The sequence below is a fragment of the Manis javanica genome, chromosome 5 (assembly GCF_040802235.1).
Source record: "Manis javanica isolate MJ-LG chromosome 5, MJ_LKY, whole genome shotgun sequence".
Classification (NCBI taxonomy): domain Eukaryota; kingdom Metazoa; phylum Chordata; class Mammalia; order Pholidota; family Manidae; genus Manis; species Manis javanica.
The window spans coordinates 91642909-91668079 of record NC_133160.1 but is presented as its reverse complement, the minus strand read 5'-3'; the positions used below and the strand labels follow the sequence as shown (position 1 = coordinate 91668079).

At 35.4% G+C, this 25171-nt stretch overlaps 2 protein-coding genes across 5 annotated transcripts in view; one reads left to right on the top strand and one right to left on the bottom strand.

Annotated features, from left to right (window-relative positions):
• Positions 1-18131, bottom strand: part of EIF4E (eukaryotic translation initiation factor 4E) — a 38893-nt gene extending 20762 nt beyond the window's left edge. Inside the window, exons 1-2 of one of the 4 annotated variants that reach the window (XM_017678679.3) lie at positions 17993-18131; positions 1572-1681 (exon numbers count right to left, since the gene is read on the bottom strand). In XM_017678679.3, the coding sequence (XP_017534168.1) occupies positions 1572-1681; positions 17993-18010 (128 nt within the window). In that variant the 5' untranslated portion in view covers positions 18011-18131. Of the gene's footprint in view, positions 1-1571; positions 1682-14506; positions 14527-16841; positions 16921-17992 lie in introns of those variants that run through there. The other 3 variants (XM_017678681.3, XM_073237268.1, XM_073237266.1) reach the window with 3 other exon arrangements.
• On the top strand, positions 14581-17896 carry LOC140849698 (uncharacterized). Its single transcript, XM_073238041.1, has 3 exons — positions 14581-16368; positions 17034-17801; positions 17863-17896. The coding sequence occupies exons 2-3, from the start codon at positions 17212-17214 to the stop codon at positions 17894-17896; spliced, it is 624 nt and encodes a 207-aa protein (XP_073094142.1). The 5' UTR covers positions 14581-16368; positions 17034-17211.
• Positions 18132-25171: the final 7040 nt, after the last annotated feature.

Genomic DNA, 25171 nt, shown 5'->3' with positions numbered 1-25171 from the left:
TGCAGCACTATTTACAATAGCCAAAATACGGAAGCAACCTAAGTGTCCATCAGTAGATGAATGGATAAAGATGTAGTACATATACACAATGGAATATTATTTAGCCATAAGAAAGAAACAAATCCTATTATTTGCAACAACATGGATGGATCTAGAGGATATTATGCTCAGTGAAATAAGCCAGGCAGAGAAAGACAAGTGCCAATGATTTCCCTCATTTGTGGAGTATAACAACAAAGCAAAACTGAAGGAACAAAACAGGAGCAGACTCACAGACTCCAAGAAGGAACTAGCTGTTACCAAAGGGGTGGTGTACCAGAGGAGGAAGGGGAGTGAGGGGCATTATGTTTAGTACAAATGGTGTGAGGGGTCAGAGGGTAAACAGTGTAGCACAGAGAAGGCAAATAGTAAATCTGTGTCATCTTACTATGCTGATGGACAGTGACTGCATTGGGGTATGGAGGGGGACTTGATAATCTGGGTACATGTAGTAACCACATTGTTTTTTTTTTAATGTGAAACCTTCATAAGAGTATATATCAATAATACCTTAAAAAAAATTTCTATAATAAATAAAGTAAATAGTAAAAAGGTCTTGGCAGAGCAGGAAATTACAGGAACTGAAATACTTAAATATTCCCAGAAATTAGTTCCAATTACTTTCCTCCTGACATTTTCTTTCTAACATCAGCTCTCAAGGAATTCATGTTAATTTTCATGACATGAACCAGAAAGACAATCAAAAACATAAGCATACTAGGAAGAAAAGCCATGTTATGAGCTACTACTTAACTACCCTATTGTTAACCGTGAAAACTTAATTCATCTTGACCTCTCTTTTCCTCTTCTAACTTATCTTAATATAACCCAACCAACCTCCAGACTCCACATCCCCTAGCTCACTCTTTCTACTTCATAGTTCAATTTCAAGTTGCCTATTCTTGCTCTAACATTTATATACTTTCTATTCACTCTTCCAACTACTCCAGTCTTTTCTATCATCTATACTCTAAACTTTCTCCTATGTTAGCAAGAACTTCTTTTAATCGTTCAATCCAGTGGTCATTTGAGACATTTTTATTGTTCAATACAATGGGTATTTGCCCTTTTTGTGGCACATATGCTATTGATCTATCTGTCCTTAATTAAAACAAACAATTTTCTTGGTTTCCATAACCACCACTCTGTCCTAGTTTATACACAGTTTATATGTCGAGGCTCTTCCTACGCTTCTTCCTCAAAAAATTCCCTATGTGCTGGATTTTTTAAAATAAAACCTCTGTCTTTAGTCAAGTTCACTTCTCAAGAGAACTCATTTACTACTGTGGTTTCAATTACCACCAATCACCAATTACCAATGAATTTCAAACCAATCTCTCAACTGGTACTTCTTTGTAAGCTTAAGATACGTAAAACTACCTGCTAGACATGGGTAATCCAAGTGAAAATGGAATCCTCAACCTAATTTATCTAAAACTAGTCTCATCTAACCTTTCCCTCCAAACCTGTCCTATTCACCACCATTTACCTTACTGCCTAAGTCAGAAAAATCTAAGTGTCAGAAAGCTTACCTGTTTTGTAAAGGGTGTTTAATATAGTGTTGTGGGTTAGCAACCTCCTGATTAGATTCTGTTTTCTCTTCTTCTGTAGATGGGGGAGGATTAGGAGTAGGGGTGGTTTCCTAGTGAAAAATAATAATAAAACATTACTTTAAATTTCTTAACACATCTATGACAGCAATACCCTAAATAAACTTGAATATTGCCAATATTATCTTTTTAAGAAGGAATTACAGCAGACACATCTCATAAAACAGACCATAGACCAACCTCTAAGAAAAGCACCAGACTTTCCATTTAAGCATCTCTTCACTAAGAGATAAGAATTTCCCAAATTTGAAAATATAGTAATGATAATACTATATATACTTATCTTCCACTTACACATTTTAATAACAGAAAGAATATTAGACAGTGCAATAAAGTTGGGAAAATCAGCTGTGTTAAACATTTTATTAAATACTATGTATGGCACTAGGGAGGGAGGGGTTCCAACTAAAGTTTGCAGAGTATAGTAACTATATTATAATGATTAAAAAAAGCTTTATAAAATTATCAAACCAATACTATATAGGTTGATCCCTGCCTGCATGTCATACTGTTATGACATATAGTAAAAGTTCAGCAACTTCTGTCATTTTCAGTTGGCCTAAGCAAAAAGCTGGACATTGGCCTGAACTTAACACTGTCATCTAAAAATGTCAGAGAACAAACGATCCTGGGGATAACAGGTGTTCTCCACATTACTACTCCACGTAGTTTTTCACCCTATTATGAACTGGTGACAACAAAACAGAATGCTAAGGAAAGGCACCCTAAGTTGAAACAAAAGTTTAAAAAATTTTTTTAAAAAAGGAAAGAAAACAAAGGGCACTGCAACAATTGTTTGGGTATCAGATTTAGACCGAACCAGCCAAACAAGAGACTGCATTAACAAGATTATATAAATCAGAAATGTATGATCCAAAAGATCAGAGCAAATAGGTGGCAAGTACTCATTTTTCTTAACAATTACATGTTCAGAAACTACTTTTTACTCACCTACAAAATCACTCATAGCAGGGACTATGTCTTGACTTTGTTCACCATATAATGCCAATGATCACAGTAGTATATCAAATAGGAACTTGGTGGCTAGTTTACTTGACTGAATCAATTTAAATATTTACACAAAGTAGTTAAGGCATTAAATTTATATACAGTAGTCAACACCTTAAAAATCACCATTTTTACCGGCATATTCTCACCACAGTCAATCTAAGTGTTTAGATGATAATTAACATTCCTTACCCCACTATGTTAAAATTAATGATGGTCTCTGGACAGAGGGAGTCACAATGGATAGAGAAAGTAAGGATCAGTTAGGGACTGACAAAGCAGGTGGGCTTTGGGGGAGAGAGAATCAGAGAAAAGTGGGCTGCAGAGGACGGAGCCTCAAAAATCTTATCTAAAAATCCTTCAGAGGTCCTTAGATGACCCCTAAATGTTCAGAGTACAACTCGGCAGGGTGGCTAGCAGAGCCATGTCTTCAGATAAACATGATCAGGAAGACTGAATTCAGAACCAGTCAGAACGGATGGATGAAAATTCTCAGCTTTCAGATTAAATCCTAGAAAGGTCATGCCCTAGGAATCGGGTGCAATAGATCTGCCTAACAAATCCTAATACAATCCGTGACAGGATAAAGGTAATCAATCTATAAATCAACTGTCTCCAAGAACCAAACTACATGAATAGGTAACATAATTTTGAGCCTTTTTAAATATTACTTACAATAACTAGCAAACATTACTAGAACTTACTTTGAATTACATGCAAAGAACTTTTTTAAAATGAATTATCAAGAGATTAACTTGTCCACACAAAGACATCCAGACATACCAAGATAATAGAGTTAACAAAGACTTAATAGCTACAATTACTATGGCAAAACCGAAGATGGGGGAAGGAATTAAAACAATGGGAGTATTTGAAAAGGGAACTGAAATCCATTTTTAAGACTCAGACATGAAACTGCCAACCACAATGACTGAAATTAAGAGCTCACTGAATGAGTTACAACATACAGAATGCAGCAGAATTGTAGGGCCAGTGAACTCAAAGACGGGTTAATAGAAAATATTCAGACAATCACAGAGAGAAGGAAAAATAGTAGGATACACATGGAAGATGGTTAAAAAGTTCAAGGACAAGAGAAGACAGAATGAGATAGAAGCAATATAGATATAATGACCAAAATTTACTGATCTCACAAAAACTCAAGTCATATATTCAAAAACTCAGAGAACTCCAAGTAGTATAAAAATAAACAAAACTACACCGGAATACATGTGACTCAACCAGTGAAAACTAAAGATGAAGAGATTATGTTAAAAGCAGTCAAGAAGCTAGACGAAGGACACTTTTCAGGAAAAATAATAACAGCTAACTTTAACAGAAACTATGGAAGTCGTAAGACAACAGACAGTTCTGAAAGAAAACGTCAACCTAAAATTCAGTACCTAGGAAAAATATCCTTCAGAATAGGAGAAATAAAGACAAACTCAGACAGACATGATACACAAATACATGCTCACATACCAGGAGGAGGTCGAAAGTAAGAAGACCACCAAAGGAAAGACTTCAGGCTAGAAGAAAAACATCCCAGATGGGAGGATGGAATTGCAAAATAGAATGAAAAGCACTGAAAAAGGCAAATTCATGGATAACTAAGTAAAAGACTACTGGTAGCTTAAAGGAGCAATAGTATTTATGGCAGCATTATTTATAATAGCCAAAATATGAAATCTATCCTATTTTATCATTTTACAAAAACATTTAGGTTGGAAATTATTTAAAAACAAAACAAAACAAAATGAAAACAAAATAGTTTTCTACCAGAGTATGAGCTGCCCTGGTTTGGATCACACACTCTGGTTCCAGGTTGGAACCCCAGCTCTGCCATTCACATTTGTGTAATTCTGGACAAGTTCAACACCACAGCACCAAATAATGGTAACAATATTATTGACAATTCATCTCCAGTAGCACTTCCTTGTATTCCCCCTTCCTGCTTCACTATTTTTTTAGTTGAATTGCAAAGACCAATTGTGGCCTCAATAGAAATGTAAATGCTATTAAGGCAAAGACAGCTCCAATTATCTGTGCAAGTCTCTACCCCAACATTTCTGTAAACTGAAGGCACTGCAGACATCAATTAAATGAAATAACAAGCAGAAGAGTAAGCAAAGCAAGAACACAAAAGCACTGTGCTTTATGATTTCTAAAGTGGTTAACACCAACCCTTACTTTTCAGCCAAACTGTGAGTTTTTACTCCACAGGTAACATTTACCAAAGCAGCTGCTATCAAGCAATGTGATACATATTTTTATATACGTAATCCCAGTATGTTATATATTTTCTCACTATTTTCCATCTTCACAGCACTGTGAAACACTATTCTCTCTCCTTGTCAAATACAAGCACTGTGGAGTTACCATGTCCTAACTGTTGTACTCTACCTTTAAATCCAAGACTGTCAAGATTCATGGGTAAGGACACTCTATGTCCTACTGTTACCTGTTTGTTGTTTCAGAATAACTACTACTAGAACTCTTGTTCATTCTCAAAAGTGCCCACAGTTGAAAAAGTCATAAATACTACCAAGGTATTCTCTTCAGGCAGCATAATCCTACATTATGTACTATGCTTTGCACCACAGGCTTGGGCTCAGCACCTTGCTTCAAATGAACATCACTGCCAATAAACTAAAAAAAAAAGGCATGATTGGAACACCTCACCCACCCTCAAAATGCACACAAAATCCCACTAGGAAAAAAAGGCAAGTAAATGTCAACTATTAATAATACTGAGTTTATATTATTATGCAAGACAGTATATTAAATGCCTGTGTGATCAAGTACCTCAGAAATAAAGGTAAATATAAATAAAAGCCTCCCTTTTATGGATAGAAATGACTAACTCTTAAGGAGAAAAGTATTTAATACAAGTAAGATATGTAAACAGACTTCATTACTTTACTCCTTTTAGTATCCACAGTCCCCAGCTCTTTTTAGAAAGCTAGGCAGTTCCCCCAATAACTTCCCATACATAAATTATATAATTAATTAATACATAAGAACAAGTAGAGTCTCACCATCTGCCTTTTAAGAAATGAAAAATATGGTATAAACACTGAAAATGACTATAAATAATTAAATCAATTGATTAGGCTGTTAGTTTTCAAATACATACCTATGGTAAAGTAATACTAGCTAATCTGGCATCACTCATGAGAAAAGTACAATTGTGAATTTTGTGGTCTTCCTCACCTGTAATAAAGGATCAGGATGGCGTCCTTTCTGCCCTAAACTAAAAGTTGAAGTAGAAAAACAACATAGAAATTTAACAAAATACAAACCTTTTAAGTTTAAACCATTGGTTGAATGGAGAAATTTTTTTCATGTGAAGCCTGTGAGATCCCATATACTAATTTTAGTTCAAAAGATGTACTTTTTAATATTCTTTTCAACTAATGTAAAATAACACCTGAACAACAACAAATACTGGAAGCTGAAGTAGAAAGGGGAAGAGCTGTGATGATTTGTACAAATTACACTGTATCTAAAAATGCAGCAGGACAGAGACTGCAATGGGTGTGGTGGGGGGACTCAACAATAAGGGTGAATGTAGTATCCACATTGTTTTTCTTGTGAAACCTTCGTAAAAGTGTGTAACAATGATACCTTAATAAAAAAAATTTTTTTAATGCTGCAAAATTCAATAGCTGTTCAATCCAAGTAAACATAACCTAATTTACCTGACCAAAATTAATAACCAGCACCAGACCCTTAAGTGAACAAAGTTGATATTTGTTGTGCAACAACTAAAAATTAATGTTTCTGGACAGACAGCAAGTTGTATTTAACCACAATTTGCTAATATAAAAAAATCCCTACAGGCCACACTTGAATTTCTCATTATATACAGAATACAATTTTATAACTTAGATGCATACTTTTAACTACTAGAAAGCTCCATAAGCACCTTGTACATTTAAAATAAGCTACTTCTTAAAGTAGCACTAATATTTAGCAACTGAATTACTCTGTATGTCTTATGCAGCTCAGGACAAGACTGAAAATTCAGAAAGGAAATTATGATCATAGAGATATAAGAAATAAACATGGGATCTAGAATACCAAGGCTAATGATAAAATTTTAATTTCAATGCTACTTAAAGACAAAGGCCACAAGAAGATTCATTTTTATAAAAACTATGTAAAGATTTATAGGCTAAACATTGTTAAACACTATATAATAGAAAAAAGTGCTTCAAAATATATCAGTAACACTAAAACGACATCGGCACAAGCATTTACACCACATAAAATTATACTGGTTCCACTAACACGGTAATTCCTATTTCAGTTATCTTTAAAGCTTTATAATTATAATTTGAAAGGAAAACATTTTAAATAATTTAACTACTACTTCTTTTTAAGTATCCTTTTAAAATTTCAAAAAGCGTAACTAAATTTAATGATACTAATTAAATGTTGGTTTAAAAAATCAATCTTTACATGTCACAGTTAAACAGTGGAATTAATGTAATTCTTTCTAAATCCTCTTTTTAAAGTTCTGTAAATTAAGTTCAAGGCTAAAATTTTGATGTAAGTCAAGTTTTAATAAGAAAATTAGGTATGTCCTTTTATACTGCAAGTATTTAAACTACCTTTCAAAAGAAATCAATTTATATTTCACTTAAAAATTAAAGAACCAGATATAGTTTCAAATGTCCTCAGGTTTATAGAGTAGTTATATTCACTTATTGAGGTTAAGATATATAAATTCTCTTCTGTTTTGTAGTGAACCTAAAAATGCTTTTAAAAAGTGATTTAAAAACAAAAGAAAAGGCACAATGAGGGATATGACAAGAAAAAAGAATCCACAAACAAGTAAACCAAAATATTACCAGAGAACACCTAGTTGCTCAGACTACAGATTTATTTTTATTTTCTTTTAATATTAAAGTTCCAAATGTTCCAAATTCATTATAGCAAAATTACATTGAAGCCCAAACATGCACCTGAGTCTACAATCTGACTGATCAGTTGTTCCAGTGATGTGTCATTCCCCGCTCACTCCAGTATCACATTTTTAAAAGTTCAATGTTTTTTTGTTATAGGTAAGGCAAGCTCCCCATTCCCTTTTACTCTTTTCAAAAATGGTCTGCCAATTCTCATTTGTTTACTCTTTCAAATAAACTTCACAATCATTTTATAAGGCAGAAGCTTACAAACTTTTCTATAGAGTCAGAGTAAATATTTTAGGCTGGTGATCTTTCCATTACGTAAGTCTTTATTTCACAAGCCTTTGAAGCATAAAGAGTATTCTAAGCTAGCAAGCACACAAAAGCTGCCTAAGGCCCAGCACACAGGACAGCTCCCTATTCCACTGCAAAGATTTTGGCATTTTGACTCAGTTTATATGGAATTAAGATATTAAATTCAGGAAAAATTAACATCTGTCCAGTATTAGATCTTTTTCAAAAACAAAGTATGGTTCTTCATTTATTAAGTCCTCAACTGTATTCCTCAGTAGAGTTGTACAGCTTTTATTTATGAATCCTGCAAATTAGCTGTTAGTTCTATTCATTCCTGCACTTGAAGGCACTGGCACTTCAGTACATAAATGCTGCAAATTATCAGTAGGCTTATTATTCCTGGCACTTTTTGCTTAGTTATAGAAAAGCTGTAACACTGTATTCTACAAGCAGAATGCAACAATAAGTTACTTATAAATTTTCATGGTTAAGTGTTACTTCTTTCTTTCTGTTTAGAAATTTGGTAAATTTAAGGTAAGGAAAAGCTGGATGAGCACTCAAATGTTCCTGGCACATGATAGGTACTCAAGTGTTTGAATAAATGAATGATTCTAATTTTGTTCCTTCTCAAAAAAGAAAAGAGCTGGAATGTAGCTGGAAAAGTGGTTAACTAGATGATGTACAAACCTAGATCCTTACAGTGTCAGGAACTGGCAGCACCTTTAGAAATATGAGTGAATAAAAGAAGTAAATTTAAGAGAATTCTGTAAGATAGTAACTGTACCAGTGGGGGTAAGGATTTAATAATATGGATAACTACACTAAACCTCTGTGTTGTATATATGAAACCAATATAAAATTGTATATCAACGACACTTCAATTAAAAAAAAAAGAACTCTTTAAAAGCTATTTGGGAAGTAACTAGATCCCTCAATCCCTTCCCCCTATTTCAAGTCACTAAGATTATGCCACACTGAGTTCAAAAAGAAAAAGAAAAGGAAAATAAGCAACTTAGAAGAAACAGGCAAGGAAAAGAAAAAGCCTTTAAAAATATGAATGTATGTGATTCCCCTATACAGAATTTTATTGTTGTTAACCATTTGATCAATAAATATGAGAGATGCCCTGTCAAAAAAAAAAAAAAAAACTGAAAACACTGCTGAGAGAATTTAAAGAAAAGCCAAATAAATTATATTTTTCCATGAAAAAAAAAATATGAATGTATGTATGTGTGTATGTATATGTATGTGTATGGATATATATATATCCTCAAAAGGATGTTTAGAGTTTGCATGAATTACAGGAAGCTATAAAAGTGAACATTCAGAAGATCAGAGAGAGAAAACCTCTGGTAATTAAAATTATGAGATAAAAACAAGCGGCAAGTAAATAAAATTTCCTAGAAAATAAAGCAAAAATAGATAATGAGAACAAGAAAAATCAAGAATAAATTCCTCAGAAGTGAAGGATATGAGTTGCCATATTTTTAAAAAGTCCAATGAGTGCCCAGTACAATGTATGAAAACGTCCATACTAATGCATGTCATTGTAAAGTGTGGACAAGGAAACAGTCTACAAATTCCTGGGGAGTGAGACAGGAACTGGTTACGTTAAAAAAAAAAACTATCCATAGAATAATTTCTGACTATCAACAGCTTATGATGGCTGCGAAGCAATGACTTCAAAATTCTTGAAAGAATTTTACCTCCAGCCAAACTACAGATATGATATTGTTTAGTTTGCAAGGTCTCAAAAATTTTTAACCTTCATGTACCTTTTCTCAAAAAACTGCTGGAGATGTGATCTAAAATCAAACAAAAAACCAGAGGGAGAGAAGGGACACAAAAGAAGGGTGCAATACAGAAATCAGATGAGAGGGAAAGGAATCAGGCGCAGTCAACAGAGATCCAAGAAAGACAGGTGTGCACCAGATATAGAGAGCAACAGTCCAGACAGGAGCAATGTGATTCAGAGTACATTCATTTGATGGCTGATTATGATGTAAGAGGCTTATTATTTTGCCCTTAAAAAAACAAACAAACAAACAAAAGGAAACACTGATTACCATGGTGTGTCTGGCTCAGACTTTAATCTATATTTAAACTCAGCTTACTCATGTGTTAACAAAGTTCCTTTTCTCTCCTTTGTGCCCTACTATGGAATAGCTAAGAAATTCACACCAGAAAAGTTCAGCTTAAAACTACTTTTAAAACAAGATAGAGTGCGGCTGACTCCCAAAGACCAGTCTCCTAACTGAAAATTCCTTAACTGGCCCACATCATAGCCGCACCAGTTAACAACTGTAGGGTCCTCCTCCCAGAACACATTCATGATTTTGCCCACTAGTTTCCCCAAAAGGGGCTTTGGTAGAAATTTCAGGAAGCTGACGCCAAACTATAACCCAGCAAAGGTGTTCAGCAAATTTTCTCTTAGGAACTTCAACTAACAGTACCAATATTGTCATTTCCTTACACATCACCTAAGTTTTTCTTTTCCAGACTTAAAATACAAAGCTGAAAGATATGATGCACACATTGAAGAAACCTCTAAAAATAATGAGACTGTGAAAATCAAGGGAATGATTAACAAAGTCTGGAAATGCATAGGGGAGACCCTTAAGAAACATGGATTAAAGGTGGGGAGGCTCTAAAAAAAATTGTAGCCTGATACCCACCCAATACAGTAGCAGAAGTACATTATTTAACTAGTAGTTTTTTACATTTTAATTTATTACCAAGACATTTATCTTAAGAGATATACTACCTCATGTATGAAATCATATTGGTAAAAGGTTACTGACCAGAGCACTGAAATAGCAAGTGGTTGGAAATAACCTAAATGTCAATGAATATAGAAATAATTGCTTTAATACCAAACCATGTAATACAAATACCATCAGAAAAGTGAAAGCTTTATGTGTTGACCTGCAGTGCTCTAAAAGACATATTAAAGACATAATGTGCCAGAATAGCATATATAGTTGGTTACCATTAATTTTTTTAAAACGATATATATATATCTGCCTGTGCATATATATGTACATATATATATATCATATATTCACACACATCTCTGCATGGAAAAATATGAACTGACAGTGCTAATACCTTCTAACAGTGATCCGTCTGGATGGGAGCAGCTTGAGGAGACTTCACTGTATACTCTCACGCAAATTTGATTTCTGAACAATGCAAAGTACTGTTCATTCACACATTTTTTTTTTAACAACATAAAGGCCACAGAACAATTGTAATTTTAGGACAATTTTGACTGTCGATACAAATGATAGTTTTTGAAAATTTTTAATACAGTGAGTAGTTTTTCTAGGATAAAATTTAGTAATTTATCCAAATAAACTGGTCACATCCAGTGGTAACTTACAAAGCTGAGCCAAATGCAAGATGCATATTTGTATACACCAGAATGTCTGGATTCTAAAGCTGTACTGTCCAATGTGGTAGGCATTAGCTACATATGAAATTAAATTTCAAGTAATTAAAAATACACTTAATTAAAGTTAAAGTTTAAAATTCATTTCCTTGGCTGGATTAATTACATTTCAAGTCTTCAATAGCCATGTGTGGCTCGTGGCTACCACATTGGACAGCACATATATAGAACACTTCCATCGTCACAGAAAGTTCTCTTGACAGCCCTCTAGAAGAATCCTCAAAAAACTGGTTCACAATGGATGCTTTGGAGAGCAGAAATAGGTGGCTGGAGAATATAGGGAAAAGGTACGTTTTTCACACTAATAAAAAATGAGTTTGGCTTGTGCCAGGCAACATGCTTAATGTTTCATGTTAACTCAATCCTACTGTACTTCAATATAATGTAATGTGTTTCAACATAATACATTGAATATTGTAATTCAATGTTTCCTCTATAATCCTAAATATTTTATTTAATGGATTTAAAAAACATTATTCTGAGAATAGAGCTGAAACCTTCACAAGATTGCTAAAGGTATCCATTTGATTTTGAACCATGAACATGTTATTACTAATTCAAGAAAAAAATTACAAAAAATTATCTATAAATCAAAATCCAAGAGATTTTACAATCCTAAATATTAAAAAATAAAGTAGACATGTCCAAATCGGGGTGGAGAAAAAACATCACTCCTCACCCACCATGCCACTGCACATAAACTATCTATCTGGTACATCATTTCAGAGAAATGATTTTATATTTAACTTATAATTAATTTATAATTAGTAATTGATGTGTATAATGATGACCTATGTATCAATTTTATCCTTAAGACAGGAGTTTTACTGAAGATGAAAAGTTAGGCTTTTTAGTTTTGACTGAATTTGAGTTTCTTTTCTGAACAGAATAGCAACAAAGCTTGGGGTCAGGACCTGGGTTTGAGTTCTAGTTCTCTCAGGAACTATACGACCTTCATAGAAAAAAAGAAAACAGAATGCTTGAAATATGAATTTCTCACCTATAAAATGTTTTATCCCAAGATATTAAAAGAATCAGGGGAAAAAAAGAAAAAGAAAGGACTAAGATTTTATCTTTTCATTAAAATATTAAATTTTCTTGCTTTAGTTAATACTTGAAGTTATCAGACCTGTGATTGCATACTGACCTAAGATGACCGTATAAAACCCTGTAAGAATTTTTTATAGCAATATTAATATTAATTCACATGTTAAAATCTTATTGGCTGTCAATGTAATGAGCAGAGCACAGAAAAATTAATTTCTATACAGCATTTTGTAATATTAAGTTCAAAATATACAACCAAAACATGCAAATGTACAGTATAGTCTTAAAGATAATTACATGCAAAGTCATGAGTTTTAGAGAAATCTTACAGTCTTACTACTACCTTCTGCAAACAATTTAGCTTTTAATACTAGCAACATATTACAACTGAAACTTTTTCAAAACTGCTTAGTTCTTTAATAGACATTTCACCAAAATTAGCACGAGTACAAAGATAGCCAAAAGTAAATTCAAATTTTCAAATTTTTAAGACTTACTACACTGGTTTCACTTGCATAATATTTTAACTGATAAATTGATAAAGTCCAGAAATCAAATGAGAAAGGGGAGAAGGGACATGGCCGTTCACTTTCTTCAGAATCCTACCCACAAATTTCTGGACCAGTTTAAAATATAACTACTTGTTTTGTTATCAAATTCATAGACCTCAGATACACTCTGGAAGGTGCTGTTTTCCTATGGTTCTGTGCTTTAGTTATTGGTTATCAAACACTGCAGTACAACGAAGCCGAAAAACAAATGTCCACACTTTTTCTGTAGAGCAGTATCAAAATATCTAGTAAGTTTAACAAATTAATCATTCCAGGTCATACAAAGAAAGCACATTACATGCCTACTGAAAATACTGTCATGGTGAAGAACACATACTGTGCAACTTGGCTGCTTTAGTTTGAACTCCACCCCACCACTTATTAGCTGTGTTATCTTGGCCAAGTTAGTCACACACAGTTACCTACCTCACAGGGCTGCTGTAAAGATTAAACGATAATGCATGTAAAGCACTTAGTGTGGTGCCTGACATAATAAGTGCTTTATGTTGATAAGGAATAAAGATCTGCCTGCATATTATTTATTATCAGTGTTAGAGACTGTGTTTAAAAGGTCATTTTTATTTTTAGTCAGTTGCTTAGAACTCTAACTGCATATACTTGGAAATTGAATGCTGTTTAGATTTGTCATAATCCCACAGAAACGTAACTGAACCCAGTGGACTAAACTACAGCTTCCCACTGTTCCTACAGGAGAAAAGTTCCAACTGGGAAAACAAAACAAACCCTTCTTTTTATGACCACATTGTTAGGTTCTAGAAGTGATCCCCTTTTATTTTCTCCAGACAGGAATAAGGACTTTTGAAGGAACACTAGTGATTTTTAGGGTAGGGATAGGAGTAGGAAGAGATTCTGAGGGTTGCAGATCATAAGCTTTGCATTTCTTGCTAAAAGCCAAGGATTGGTCATCAAAAGCCCACAATGTGAAATTCCTAGCAAAGACAGGAAGAGATGAGTACAGCTGATCCTTGAACAATGTAGGTTTGAACTAAGCAGGTCCACTCATATGCAGCTTTTTTTCAATAGATACATTGGAGATTTTTTCAGATTTGCAACAATTTGAAAAAACATTTTTTCTCTATTTTACTTTAAGAATACAGTATATACTACACACAACATACAAATCATGTGTTAATTGACTATGTTATCTGTTGGGCTTCCAGTAAATATAGGCTATCAGTAGTTATTTTCTGAGGAATCAGAAGTTACATGAAGATTTTTATTTCATGGGGGGTCATTACCCCAACCCCTAAGTTGTTCAAGGGTCAACTGTATACATGCACGTGGGTACACCTGCATGCAACACATTCCTAGAGTATTAACTTTACTTAACTTCACAACTGACAAATTGTCACTTCTAGATACTGCCTTTGAAAATCAAAATCACTGCAAGGTATCTTAGTCCCACTTTTCAGCTAGACTTAGAAATTTCAGTCTTCAAAGTCAGAGATATTAAAATTAGACTATAATCCATGCTTTCCACTTCTCAAAAAGTCTATGACAAAGAGTAACTCACAGGTATCAGAAGAGCAAGGAAATTTCCAGTAGAAGCAGGGAAGGAAAAGTAGAAATTACCATTGCTGAACAATTATTTCACACGCTGTTTGTATGTCCAGGACTGCTGGGACTTCTACAGATTCTTAACATCATAAAAATTAAACAAGAATTTTTTTTAATTTCACCTAGAATTTTGTCCAAATTGGATTAAGCTTACATTAATTCATTTAACATTTTATTCCCTGCAACCTCAGTGTGTAAACTTTGTGTTTCTAAACTGGATTTCTCTAAGTCAAATAATTATGCATAATACTAGTACAAAGTATAAAATGAAGTGAAATTCGGAATATAACACCAGAACCAAATGTATCTGCTTTACGAATGAACTTTGACATATGTTCTGGGTTCTAGCATTAAAGTTAAAACATGTATTAATTTGCAAGGTCTGTTTGTCAATCAACAGTCTTTGTTAATAAAAACCACTGAATTATGTAACAACATTATTTGTCAATATGTATTTAAGCCTTAATTTTATAAACACTGCAATACAGAGCATGTTCTAAAGGATAAAAATGGAAACATTGGATCAGTTGACCATCCAAGTTGATTCCACTTATGAAATTACTGTATAATTTTAAAAACTCAAGAAATACAATGTAAAACAAGTAAATCATACACCTTTAGTCTAAAGAACCAAAACTTCTTACCTTGAAAAGAACTACAAGTCAAAAAAAAAACAGCCCAATAATGAAAAATGCATAATGAAGATAAAAGCTGTATGGCCCACTAGAGGCGGGATGGCCTGGGAAAACTGCCTTGCCATCAGTATCACCAACCGACATCAAGTCTAATTTTAATCTAGCCACATGGTCTAGTTTTGATCTAGCTACAATTCAAATGCCAAAAGGAAAATATTGTTTATCCCAATGCCCAAAATTTTGCCATATTACCTATAAAGAGGTAAAATGCTTTCTTTAATTTGCCCTATCAAGATCTCAACAAATTCAGTATTTGTTAGGTCACATTTTAATGTAACTGAACTCATACACACACACACTTGAGGAAAATCACATATCAAATTGAAAATGACTGATATTTTATATAATTTCCATAGATAAAAATTCCCCAAATGCCGATGAAAGGTGGGACAAGCAGAAAAAAACTCATGGCTATTTAAATGCTTACTATGCCCAGCAGAAAAAGCACAAGCTAGTTGAAATGGCAATGAACAAATTTGCTTTTTGTAGGCTTCAGTAGGAATACTTTAATTAGACCTAATACTATTCAGCTGTTGGAAAAAAAAATCCCACTATTTGAAACTGTCAAAGAGAATGCTAAAAGACAAACCTGTGGTCAAGGGAGCACTGAAAGTACTAAAAATCTGCATTTTCACTAAAAATGAACACTTTGGTACTACTTTACATACATCCTCACATTACAATAGTTTCTTTCAATCTGGCTTTCCACTTTCATGAACTTTAGGTTTTTAGGTTTCTCTGCTCCCCAAGTTTAAATGCAGTATCCAGATTTCCCCAGGTCAGCACTAGAATGAAGAATATACTGTATCACTGACCACATCGCTGGGAATTAAGCTACATAAGTTTACAACCAACAAGGTATGGAATTATATCTTATATAATTTTGTATCCTAAAGAACACCTGGCACAACATCCTAAACATATCAAGAACGTATTATTTACTCAAAATAGCCCTTCAACACTTTAGTTTTGTTCCTTGCTGCTGAAATAAAACTGCCTAGCTTCACAAAATCCAAAGGACCTATGTTACTGAAACGTCACAGAACACACGATTGTTTTATTGTTTAGACGTTTTAGCCTTGCCCCTATTACCAGCTGTAATGTTTTTAATGATGCTGGTACAGTGGGAAGAACAGATCCAGTCAAAAAGTGAACATCAGAACCTGTTAAAAGCATTTTAAGGTAAAATTTTACACATGTATTCTACCTGTATTAGCAACTTAAAAAAAGAGTCCTGCTGTCAACCTAATTTCCAAGAACATAAATGAAACTGGTATTAATACAAGAACAGTAATCATACTTAAATTCTGGCAACAAGCTAAGGATAGTTTACACCAATGTAGTGAAACATAAGTCTTTCTTTATGCTGTACATACATCCATGACTACTTTTTGATCGTTAGAAAAGTCTTTAAAAAGTCAAAGCAAATTGGTGAGCGATTATCAAAATGACAAACTACCATTAAAGATACACAAAAATATTTAGCAACCACGGTCTAGAACTGGTTCTAGAGTGTCAAACGTTTTCTGATTTTTTATATACTCCAGTATGCCTCTACAACAGTATCACTTAGAAATGTGACATTCCTAAAACGGCAACACAGGCCTAGAAGTTTCAGTGAGCCAGTGCCGGCAAACCCAAAATATGACAGTTACCCTGCGCTCTTCTTGGCGGCGGTAACTACCAACTTTCTGCTCTGGGATCGGCTTGCTTCAACCAAGTTTAAGATGGTGCCTAAATTGAGAAGAAAACCGGTAGAAGGCATAAAGATAAAATAATCAAATGGAAAATTAATTTTAAAAGTTAAGTTCCTATTTCCAAAATACTGTGTCTTATAAATCTTCCAGACGATAAAGACTCGTTGGAATTGATGGATCAAGACCAATCGCATTCTCAGAGGCGTGCGCACTGGGCGGAACGGATGAATGAATGGAAGACAGGCGCGTGTGAAATGCAGCAGGTCCAGCCGGCAACCAGACGGGCAGCAGCGATCCGTAGGCCTCGCTCCTCCCCCTTCGGTCCTCCATGACAGCCCAGTCTCAAGCATGGAGCGGCGAGGACAATGTGATCCCCCTTCGCACCACGACCACCCTTCATCCTACTCTAAGAGCTTCCCCGCGCAACCTGGGGTTCTCTTCCACCACGCAAACCTTTCTCGCCTCCCCCGCCGCCAATCCCGGCAACTCTCGGGCGCGCTGGAGCACCACGCGCTCGCCCCTCTCGGCTCCACTCGGCGAGGTCGCAGCTTCTCCGCGCGTGCTGCGACACCCCTCCCGCCAACCCACCCTCCGGCAGCGCGCGCCCACGGGCTCCCCCGCTCACCGAGCTAAAGAAGGCCTGCGCGCGCCCCGCACCCGAGCCCCTGGGCTGGAGCACCGGAGCGAGCGAGGGAAAGGCTGCCCCGGGGCTCCCTTTGCATCTCCTTCCAGGCCGACTCGCCGCCCACCCTCCCTGCGGAGCGTGGCGCCCGCTCGGAGTCAGCCCCGCGCCCTCCTATTCCGAGACCCAGGCCCCAAATCCCTTGCCCAGGGCCCCGATCACCCTCCACCACAGACCACCTCGCAGCTCCGCGGGCGCCGCGCCTCACCCCAGCTCCCCGGCCCCCACCAGAACGTGTGCGCTACACGCCGCGGCGGCCAGGCTGCCGGGCACCCCCTGCTGCCCGCGGGAAGTCAGGCCCAAGAAGAGGAGAAGGGCCGGCGAGGGGTAGCGTGCGCGCTGGGAACGCCGTCCCGCGAGGTGCCCGTGTCCGAAGGGAGACGGAGCGCAGGGGCCGGTGGGGGTGGGGGCCAAAGGCAATACTCACCGGTTCCACAGTCGCCATCTTAGATCGATCTGATCGCACAACCGCTCCTGAAGGGGGGTGAGAGGAAAAAAATGAGGTTCAAACTGGATTGGCTGGCTACCGTCCACGTGATGAGCTTGTCCGTTTGGCCCTGGCGGCGTCTGCGCAAAACTACGGCTGCGTGCGTTTCCAGAGGCTTCTGGGAAGTGAAGTCTTTCTGTCTGTCTCTGTCTTTTTTTTTTTTTTTTAAGGGCAAAGAAGTTTTTTAAAAAATAGTCACGTGGTTGACGGGCACTTGGGGGCCGTTCGCGCCGCCGACGGTCGCGTGCTGGAGGTTGGTTTTCAGTCCTCGCTCTTCCGCCTGGGTAGCTGCTTGTCGCATTTACTGCCAGGCACGTTCGCTGTGCCCCTTGTCGCCCTGTCCTCCCATCTTCCCTGGCAAGTTGGGAACTGCAGGCTCAGCACGCGCAATAAGGCTTCATTTGCTTGGTTGAGCTTCTAGGACAAGTTGCCAATATGTTTATTTAATTTTCCTTTGACTTCCCACCATTTTCTTAGTTTCAGAAAAAGGAGGCGATGGCGCGTCGTTGGTTAAGCGATCGACCCGCCCCCGTGCCCTGGCTCCGCTAACTCTGGTGGTCACTCCTTGCCATCACTGCGAAGAGGCGGCGAATCGCCCACAGCACTTCTAACCACCTGCCACAGGTTGGGGGACGGGGAGCAAACGCCTCAGCTTTTCCTATCCCAAATCCTGAGATTAACACCTCAGAGCTAGCTAAATCTGGCGTGGAAGTTCTGTCCACTATTCTGCTTTAATGTAAACTGAAGTAGCCTAAGTCCAGGTGCCAGCCAGGGAAGCCACTCCGGGCTCCGCTGACTAAGCCCTGGACTGACCGTCAGGAGTCGTTAGGCCGGGTCAACGATGACTCAACGTTGACTCATTCTCCTTAGGCGAGTGACTTAATCATTCAGTGCCTCAGCTTTTTCATTTATGACCAACAGATGATACTACACCTACCTCACAAGGGTGTGCTGTGGTCGTGATTGTAACCAGCTTTGAAAATGCATGGGACTCTTTATAATAAGCAACTTTGTGCCTTCCTAAGGATCAGCTGCTTCTCCTGCTGTTTTTTTTAAACAATGTTTTAGATGTTTTTGTTTATTTTGTTACATTATCATGTACACCAATGAAAGTTTAAAGTTTCAAGACAATCTTTTTCTTTATAACTGTAGCTACCCTTGGTAGAGGTTTCAATTTTGAAGAAAATACAACAATCACTGGCAATTAGAAATTTATCCCCACACATCCTACATTTCCTTTCTAAGATACTGTGCTTTCAGTTCTCTACAGTGATATTCTGTGCAGTCTGGTTATTAATACAACAAATAGAACTAAAGAAATCTAGTAGAGTGCTACTACTATAAGGCTCTAAGGAGAAAGACATATCATTACAATTTTCCCTACTTTTGAATGTTAACTTTCAGAAAAATTCCGGAAAAATCGGTATAAACAGGTTACCCGTGCCTGTGTGCTTATATAGTGCTGCTGATGTCCAGAGGTATGTCAGACCTATTACTGAGTACATAATGGTTGCCTGAGTTGACTAACACATAATTGAGGCTGTATAAGAATTCAAAAGCATTGCCTGTTCATATGGTTTGGTTTACCTGGCAGAGGTGATTAACAAAAGCTTTTGTACAGCTTTTGTACAGTCAGCTTACGCTACTAGATTTAAAGAAGATGGAATTCTTAAAAAAAGAATGGATAAATGGATTTCTACTTTGCAAGACTGTCAACTGTTACTTAAATTATCCAAAGGAATTAAGTCGATCTCAGTGGTATTTTCTGTTGGTCAAGTTAGTATCTGTTTATCAACTTTGAGGAGATAGCATAAATGTACTATTTTTTGTGATGCTGATAAGTAATGGAACAAAGAATTGAGATTTCAGTCCCTATTTGGAACTTAAAGGCCAGTTCCAAACTTTTTTAAATGATAGCTTCTATTAACTATGTTCTTAAACTTTTTTAAATGATAGCTTCTATTAACTTTTTCTTGATCAAAAACTCCCAACTTTTGTCAATCATCCTAGTACTTCTACAATATTTGTATATGCTCCTATTCTTTATAGCTTAATTTATAATCATTTTTGTATATACTTTGTTGTGTGCGTTTTATGGCATATTGATATGCCTTTGCCTAATATCACCATTAGATTCTACCATGTCAAAGATTTAGTGATTAAGTTTTTATTTATGTAAGTGGTGGGCTTTGTTTTTGTCAATCTGAAATATACAGAGGGGAAATTTTATACTTTATTTTCTTTATTAATCCAGAGAAAATTACATTTGTTACTACCATTTTCATGCTTATACTTCAAGAAAAGAAACTAGTAAAAAGACATATGAAATGGGATATGGTATTGAAATACTATTTTACTTAATCAACTCACCTAGTTAATACCTAACTAATGGCCCAGCATAGTCTCATATTAATTATTATTTATAAGCCTGGAATGACTGATTATCACTTAGACTCTGTAAATAGTATGATCTTTTCACTATATAATGTATTCCTCAAGCTGGTATGTTATTACATGTCTTTATCGATTTAACACATAGTAAAAGGCTTTAAATAATTTGATAGAACATATCAGTTGTTTTTATCATGTATGTAACTCTTTGCCATTGGAATTTTATTTAGGTTTTCTAGATAACCAAAGTAATTGTTCTGGTGGGCATTGTTCAGCTACTGTTCAAACTGATCACATCTGCTATGATCAAACCCCCAAAAGTATTACTGCTGCATGGTCTAGGATTTGTTTTAAACCTTACGGGGGGAAAGAATCCTTGAAATTTTAAATATTCTGTTTAAATTAGATGACTTTCTTAGTTTCTGATCAGTATTAAGCAACCATTTTGCTTCAAATGAGTAGGTTCTGAGAAAGAAGATATGAAATTGGGTAATAAATGACCCTTAATATTGCAGTATTGGGTATCACTTTAGATATCATCCAAACCAACCTCTAAAAACACTAATTTTTTAAGTAATCTTATCTATGATCTTTTTAAAATTGGTTAGACCTTATACTCCCTTTTTAAAAAATTATTGTCGTCACTTTCTACAGAGATACTCCTTTAGGAAAGACCTAAAATGATGGCTTCTAACAGGATAAATAATCTTTTGAATTACAATTGTATTGTTAAGTATTTAAGAGCATGAGCTCTGGTGTGTAATTATCCAGGTTCATAATCCCAATTCTCCTGCTTACTGTGTGAGGACAGGCAGATTTGTCATGCCTCATTTTTGTCATGATTAGATGGGCATAATATAGTCCTTATCTTATATGGTTAGTATGAGAAATAAATGAGTCAATCCATGTAACATACTTCGAATAGTTCTTAGAACATAGTAAGCTATAATTACCATGATGTAATATTATATTAACATAAATTTCTTATTTTTACTTTTTACTATAGCGTAATATACTTAAGAATTCTTTTATGCAGAGAAAAAACCCGAGCCTATGATCTTTAAGGATATTCCAAGCTTCCAAAGTCCACTAATATTTACTGATTCCTATAACATACCAAGTATTTTTCATATCAATTACTTCATTTGACCTTTACAACAATTATGTGGATTAAACGTTATCATGCCCATTTTATAGATAGATAAACAGACTCAGTAAAGTTATGGGACACATGCAAGTTCACATAGCTAGTGATGACCTGGAATTACAACTCAGTTCTCTTGACTCCAAGATTTCTTCCTCCACACCACAGCTACTTTTCTCTGATAGTTTCTCTCAAATGCCTGTTTCTCTTCAAAGGACTTCTAATACTAAGTTCATTCATTCAGGAAGTACTAAGTTAGTAAGTAATGGGATATGTATAATCACTGACAAATATTTAAAGGACATGGGAAGGCTAGGCACTTCCTGAACTGTAAAACCTGTTAGGCATCCTAAGTCATAGAATATAAATATTTCAGTATCCATACCATAAAGTGTGACTAAGAACCAAAAGGATACTGCTAACGAGCACAAAAACAAGCTTTCATTCACCTAATGAATGAGGCAGTCACATAGTTTCTTCCCTCATTTCATTCAGATCTCTGTTCCAATGCCATCTCCTTAGAGAAGACTGCCTTAACCACCTTATCTACATTAGCATGCCCATTACTCTATTCCCTTACCCTGCTTTATTCTTCCTCAGACCACTTCATGACCCTAGCTCTAAACATGATATTATATTAAACTTTGTTTAATTAAGCATTGGTTGTCTTCACTAATAAAATATCAGCTTTTTTGATGATTTTTATCGCTAATAAATACTTAGGATAAACCCAAATCTAATTTTAAGAACTACACAAAAGTCTAGCCTCAGGAATAATAATGTAGCTACTAGGAAAATTACTATATGCCAGGCACCATGTTAAGCAGTTTACATACACTGATAATAACCTAATTATATCTTCAAAACAACATTCTGAGATAGATAAGGAAACTGAGGTTAAAAAACTTTACAAAAATACAGTTCTGTCTTCAGGGCTGTTAACACTATACTGACTGTTATTGACTAGATTGTAATTGGATGGCTTACTAAGAAAGATCATAGTATGAAATCAATGAGAAAAATATTCTGCAGAGAGTACATGAAATATTCATGTAAGTTGTATGTTGGGCCAACAATAAGGTACTTCCCCAAAAAAACTTAATTTACCTTTTAAAATTGAAATTAGGAAAAAATATGTGGGATGAGAGTAATAGATATAGAATAACCCACAAAACTGTAAACACCCAAAATTCAGATATTCGGGTGGAACTTCAGGGAAGCATGACTGGATTTTCATTGCTACATGCATAAATAAGTGCCTGCACTGAATTTGTCTAAGGAAAGAAAACTATGGGTGGTAGTTGGCCTGCTTGTCATCTATAAAACAGGAATCTAGAATGACAGTATTTGATGGTTTATCTCTAGCATTGTTTTGGGGACAGGGTCCCCTGGCACAAAAATATGGATCATTGGCCCTCATTGGAAATGGTTTCTTGAGGACACCTACCACTCACCTAATTTGCCTTGTTTTGATTCCAGGTTCACCAAACAACCATAGGATAAATATATCTTCCCTTACTGATTAGTTTGTATGAATGTAGGACTGATATGGAAACATAAATATCCAGACCACAATAGAGATATTGCTCACAGTCCCTTTTTTAAATGATACCAAATATTTTAGTTTGATATAATTATGCTCTATGAGCTTGCCTAAGGGAAAGCTACCCCTGTGGCCTAGATTTTCTCTGTGTCCTCAGATTGTGATAATTCTCTGAGGAAATGCCCATCTATAGGAATTGTCTGGATGGCTAATCAGCCTTGCCCAGGGCTTGGCCATGTGCCTTTCTACTCCAACTGCATCCTTCGACACTTGTGAATCAGGAATTTTTGATTCACCTGCCTCCAAACTATTATTCTAATTACAGAGTTTTGAGAGGTACCAATCCTTATTCAGAACATTGCTTAAAAACATGGGATGCATTGCAGATTCTCAGATATGACTCTGTTTCAAGTAGCTAATGGGAAAACATGATAATTGTTTATAAAAGTAAAAAATAATAGTGATAATAATCCAAGAGAGTCATTTATATCTCTTGAAAAAAATGAGAAATCACTAGTAAAGGCTTTCTATTTTTTTTTCTTTTTATTGGCAAATAAAATATACATGTTTAATGTGTACAACTTATATAGAGATATACATATGAATTATATATATACTTAGAACAAAGATTGTAAAATAATGACCACAGATAAGATAATTAATACATCCTTTAGCACAGCTGGTACTATTTTTAAAGGCTTTCTATTTGTGGGGGAACTTTTGTCAGTTCTATGGATGTATTTACTGCAAAGTGACCAAAAGCATTCAGAGTTCTGAAATGCAAAGTTAGGAAACAAGAGTGTATATCATTATTAGTACCTGAGATTATCAAATTTTAAGAAGGGGCAAACAGTTTGGTCCTGATGTGTCTATTAGCAGACTGGATGTATTTAGCTTGTAAAAACTGACTTCTGGGAAGCAACAAAATACCATGCTGGGCTGATTTATGGAACAAACTTGTTAGTTTAATTGCCAGGCAATTTATGGGAATGGCACCTTAAAAAAATAATCTGATCATGCTTAAAATTTCTTTCTTATATACTTATATGCTTTCCCAACCACTGCATGAGAATTTATTCAGATGAGAGTTAAATTTTACAATGAAATAAGATGGCAAGATGAGTACATATGATCTTATCTCTGTATGAGATTAATATTTACATTTGGAAGGAGATATTTGGAAATATATAGGAAAATATCAGCATTATTATTAAAATTGAAAAACCAATTATTGGTGTTTGGGGAAATTACTGTTTTATAATTACAAAAACAATTAGCTACGTGTAATACTTGAAAGGCAGAGCAATCAACAGTACTTGACTAAAAATATTGAAAGCATTTAAATATTTTAGCTTATTTTATTTTTTGTCTTAAAAAGGAATGTTAGTTACATTGTATGTCAACTGTTCCACCATAAAGCTGTTTTGTTTTGTTTTTAAGCTGAAAAATAGAATGTTAAATATAGGAAGCTGCTACTTTCTGAAATTGCCTTGTGGGTAAAAGTATTTAAAATACTGATAAACTTGGAATTATATTGTTCTTTAGAAAATTAAATCAGATATCTGATAAAAAATAAGATTAAAAGCCTAGTGCTTAGCTCTGTTAAAAGAAAATCACACCCAAATGCAGAGGTGAATTAGCTTTATTATGTTTGCTTTTTAACTTGGAGATAGACTTTGTTATTCACTTTGGGGATGGAAAAACAGCTAAATTGGTTTGAATCTACAAACTAAACTTTTGTTTTTCAAAATGGTTAAGGAAACTTGGAGCAGAATTTGGAATTTAAGAAATTATTTTAGTATTTTTATTGTTATTTTTTATTCTTTCCCTTAATTTTTAAATGTATTGAATCATATTCAGTGGTTTCATTTTAAACACAATACAACAACATTAGAGAAAAAGGTTTTTTATTAAAGGAAAATCTCTTCTATTACCCTAATATATCCACATGGCAGTACTTTATACTTTAACAATTATAGAGCAATACAATTTTGGACTCCGCATTTTTTTAAACAATATCTTATAGCAAATATTTTGGACA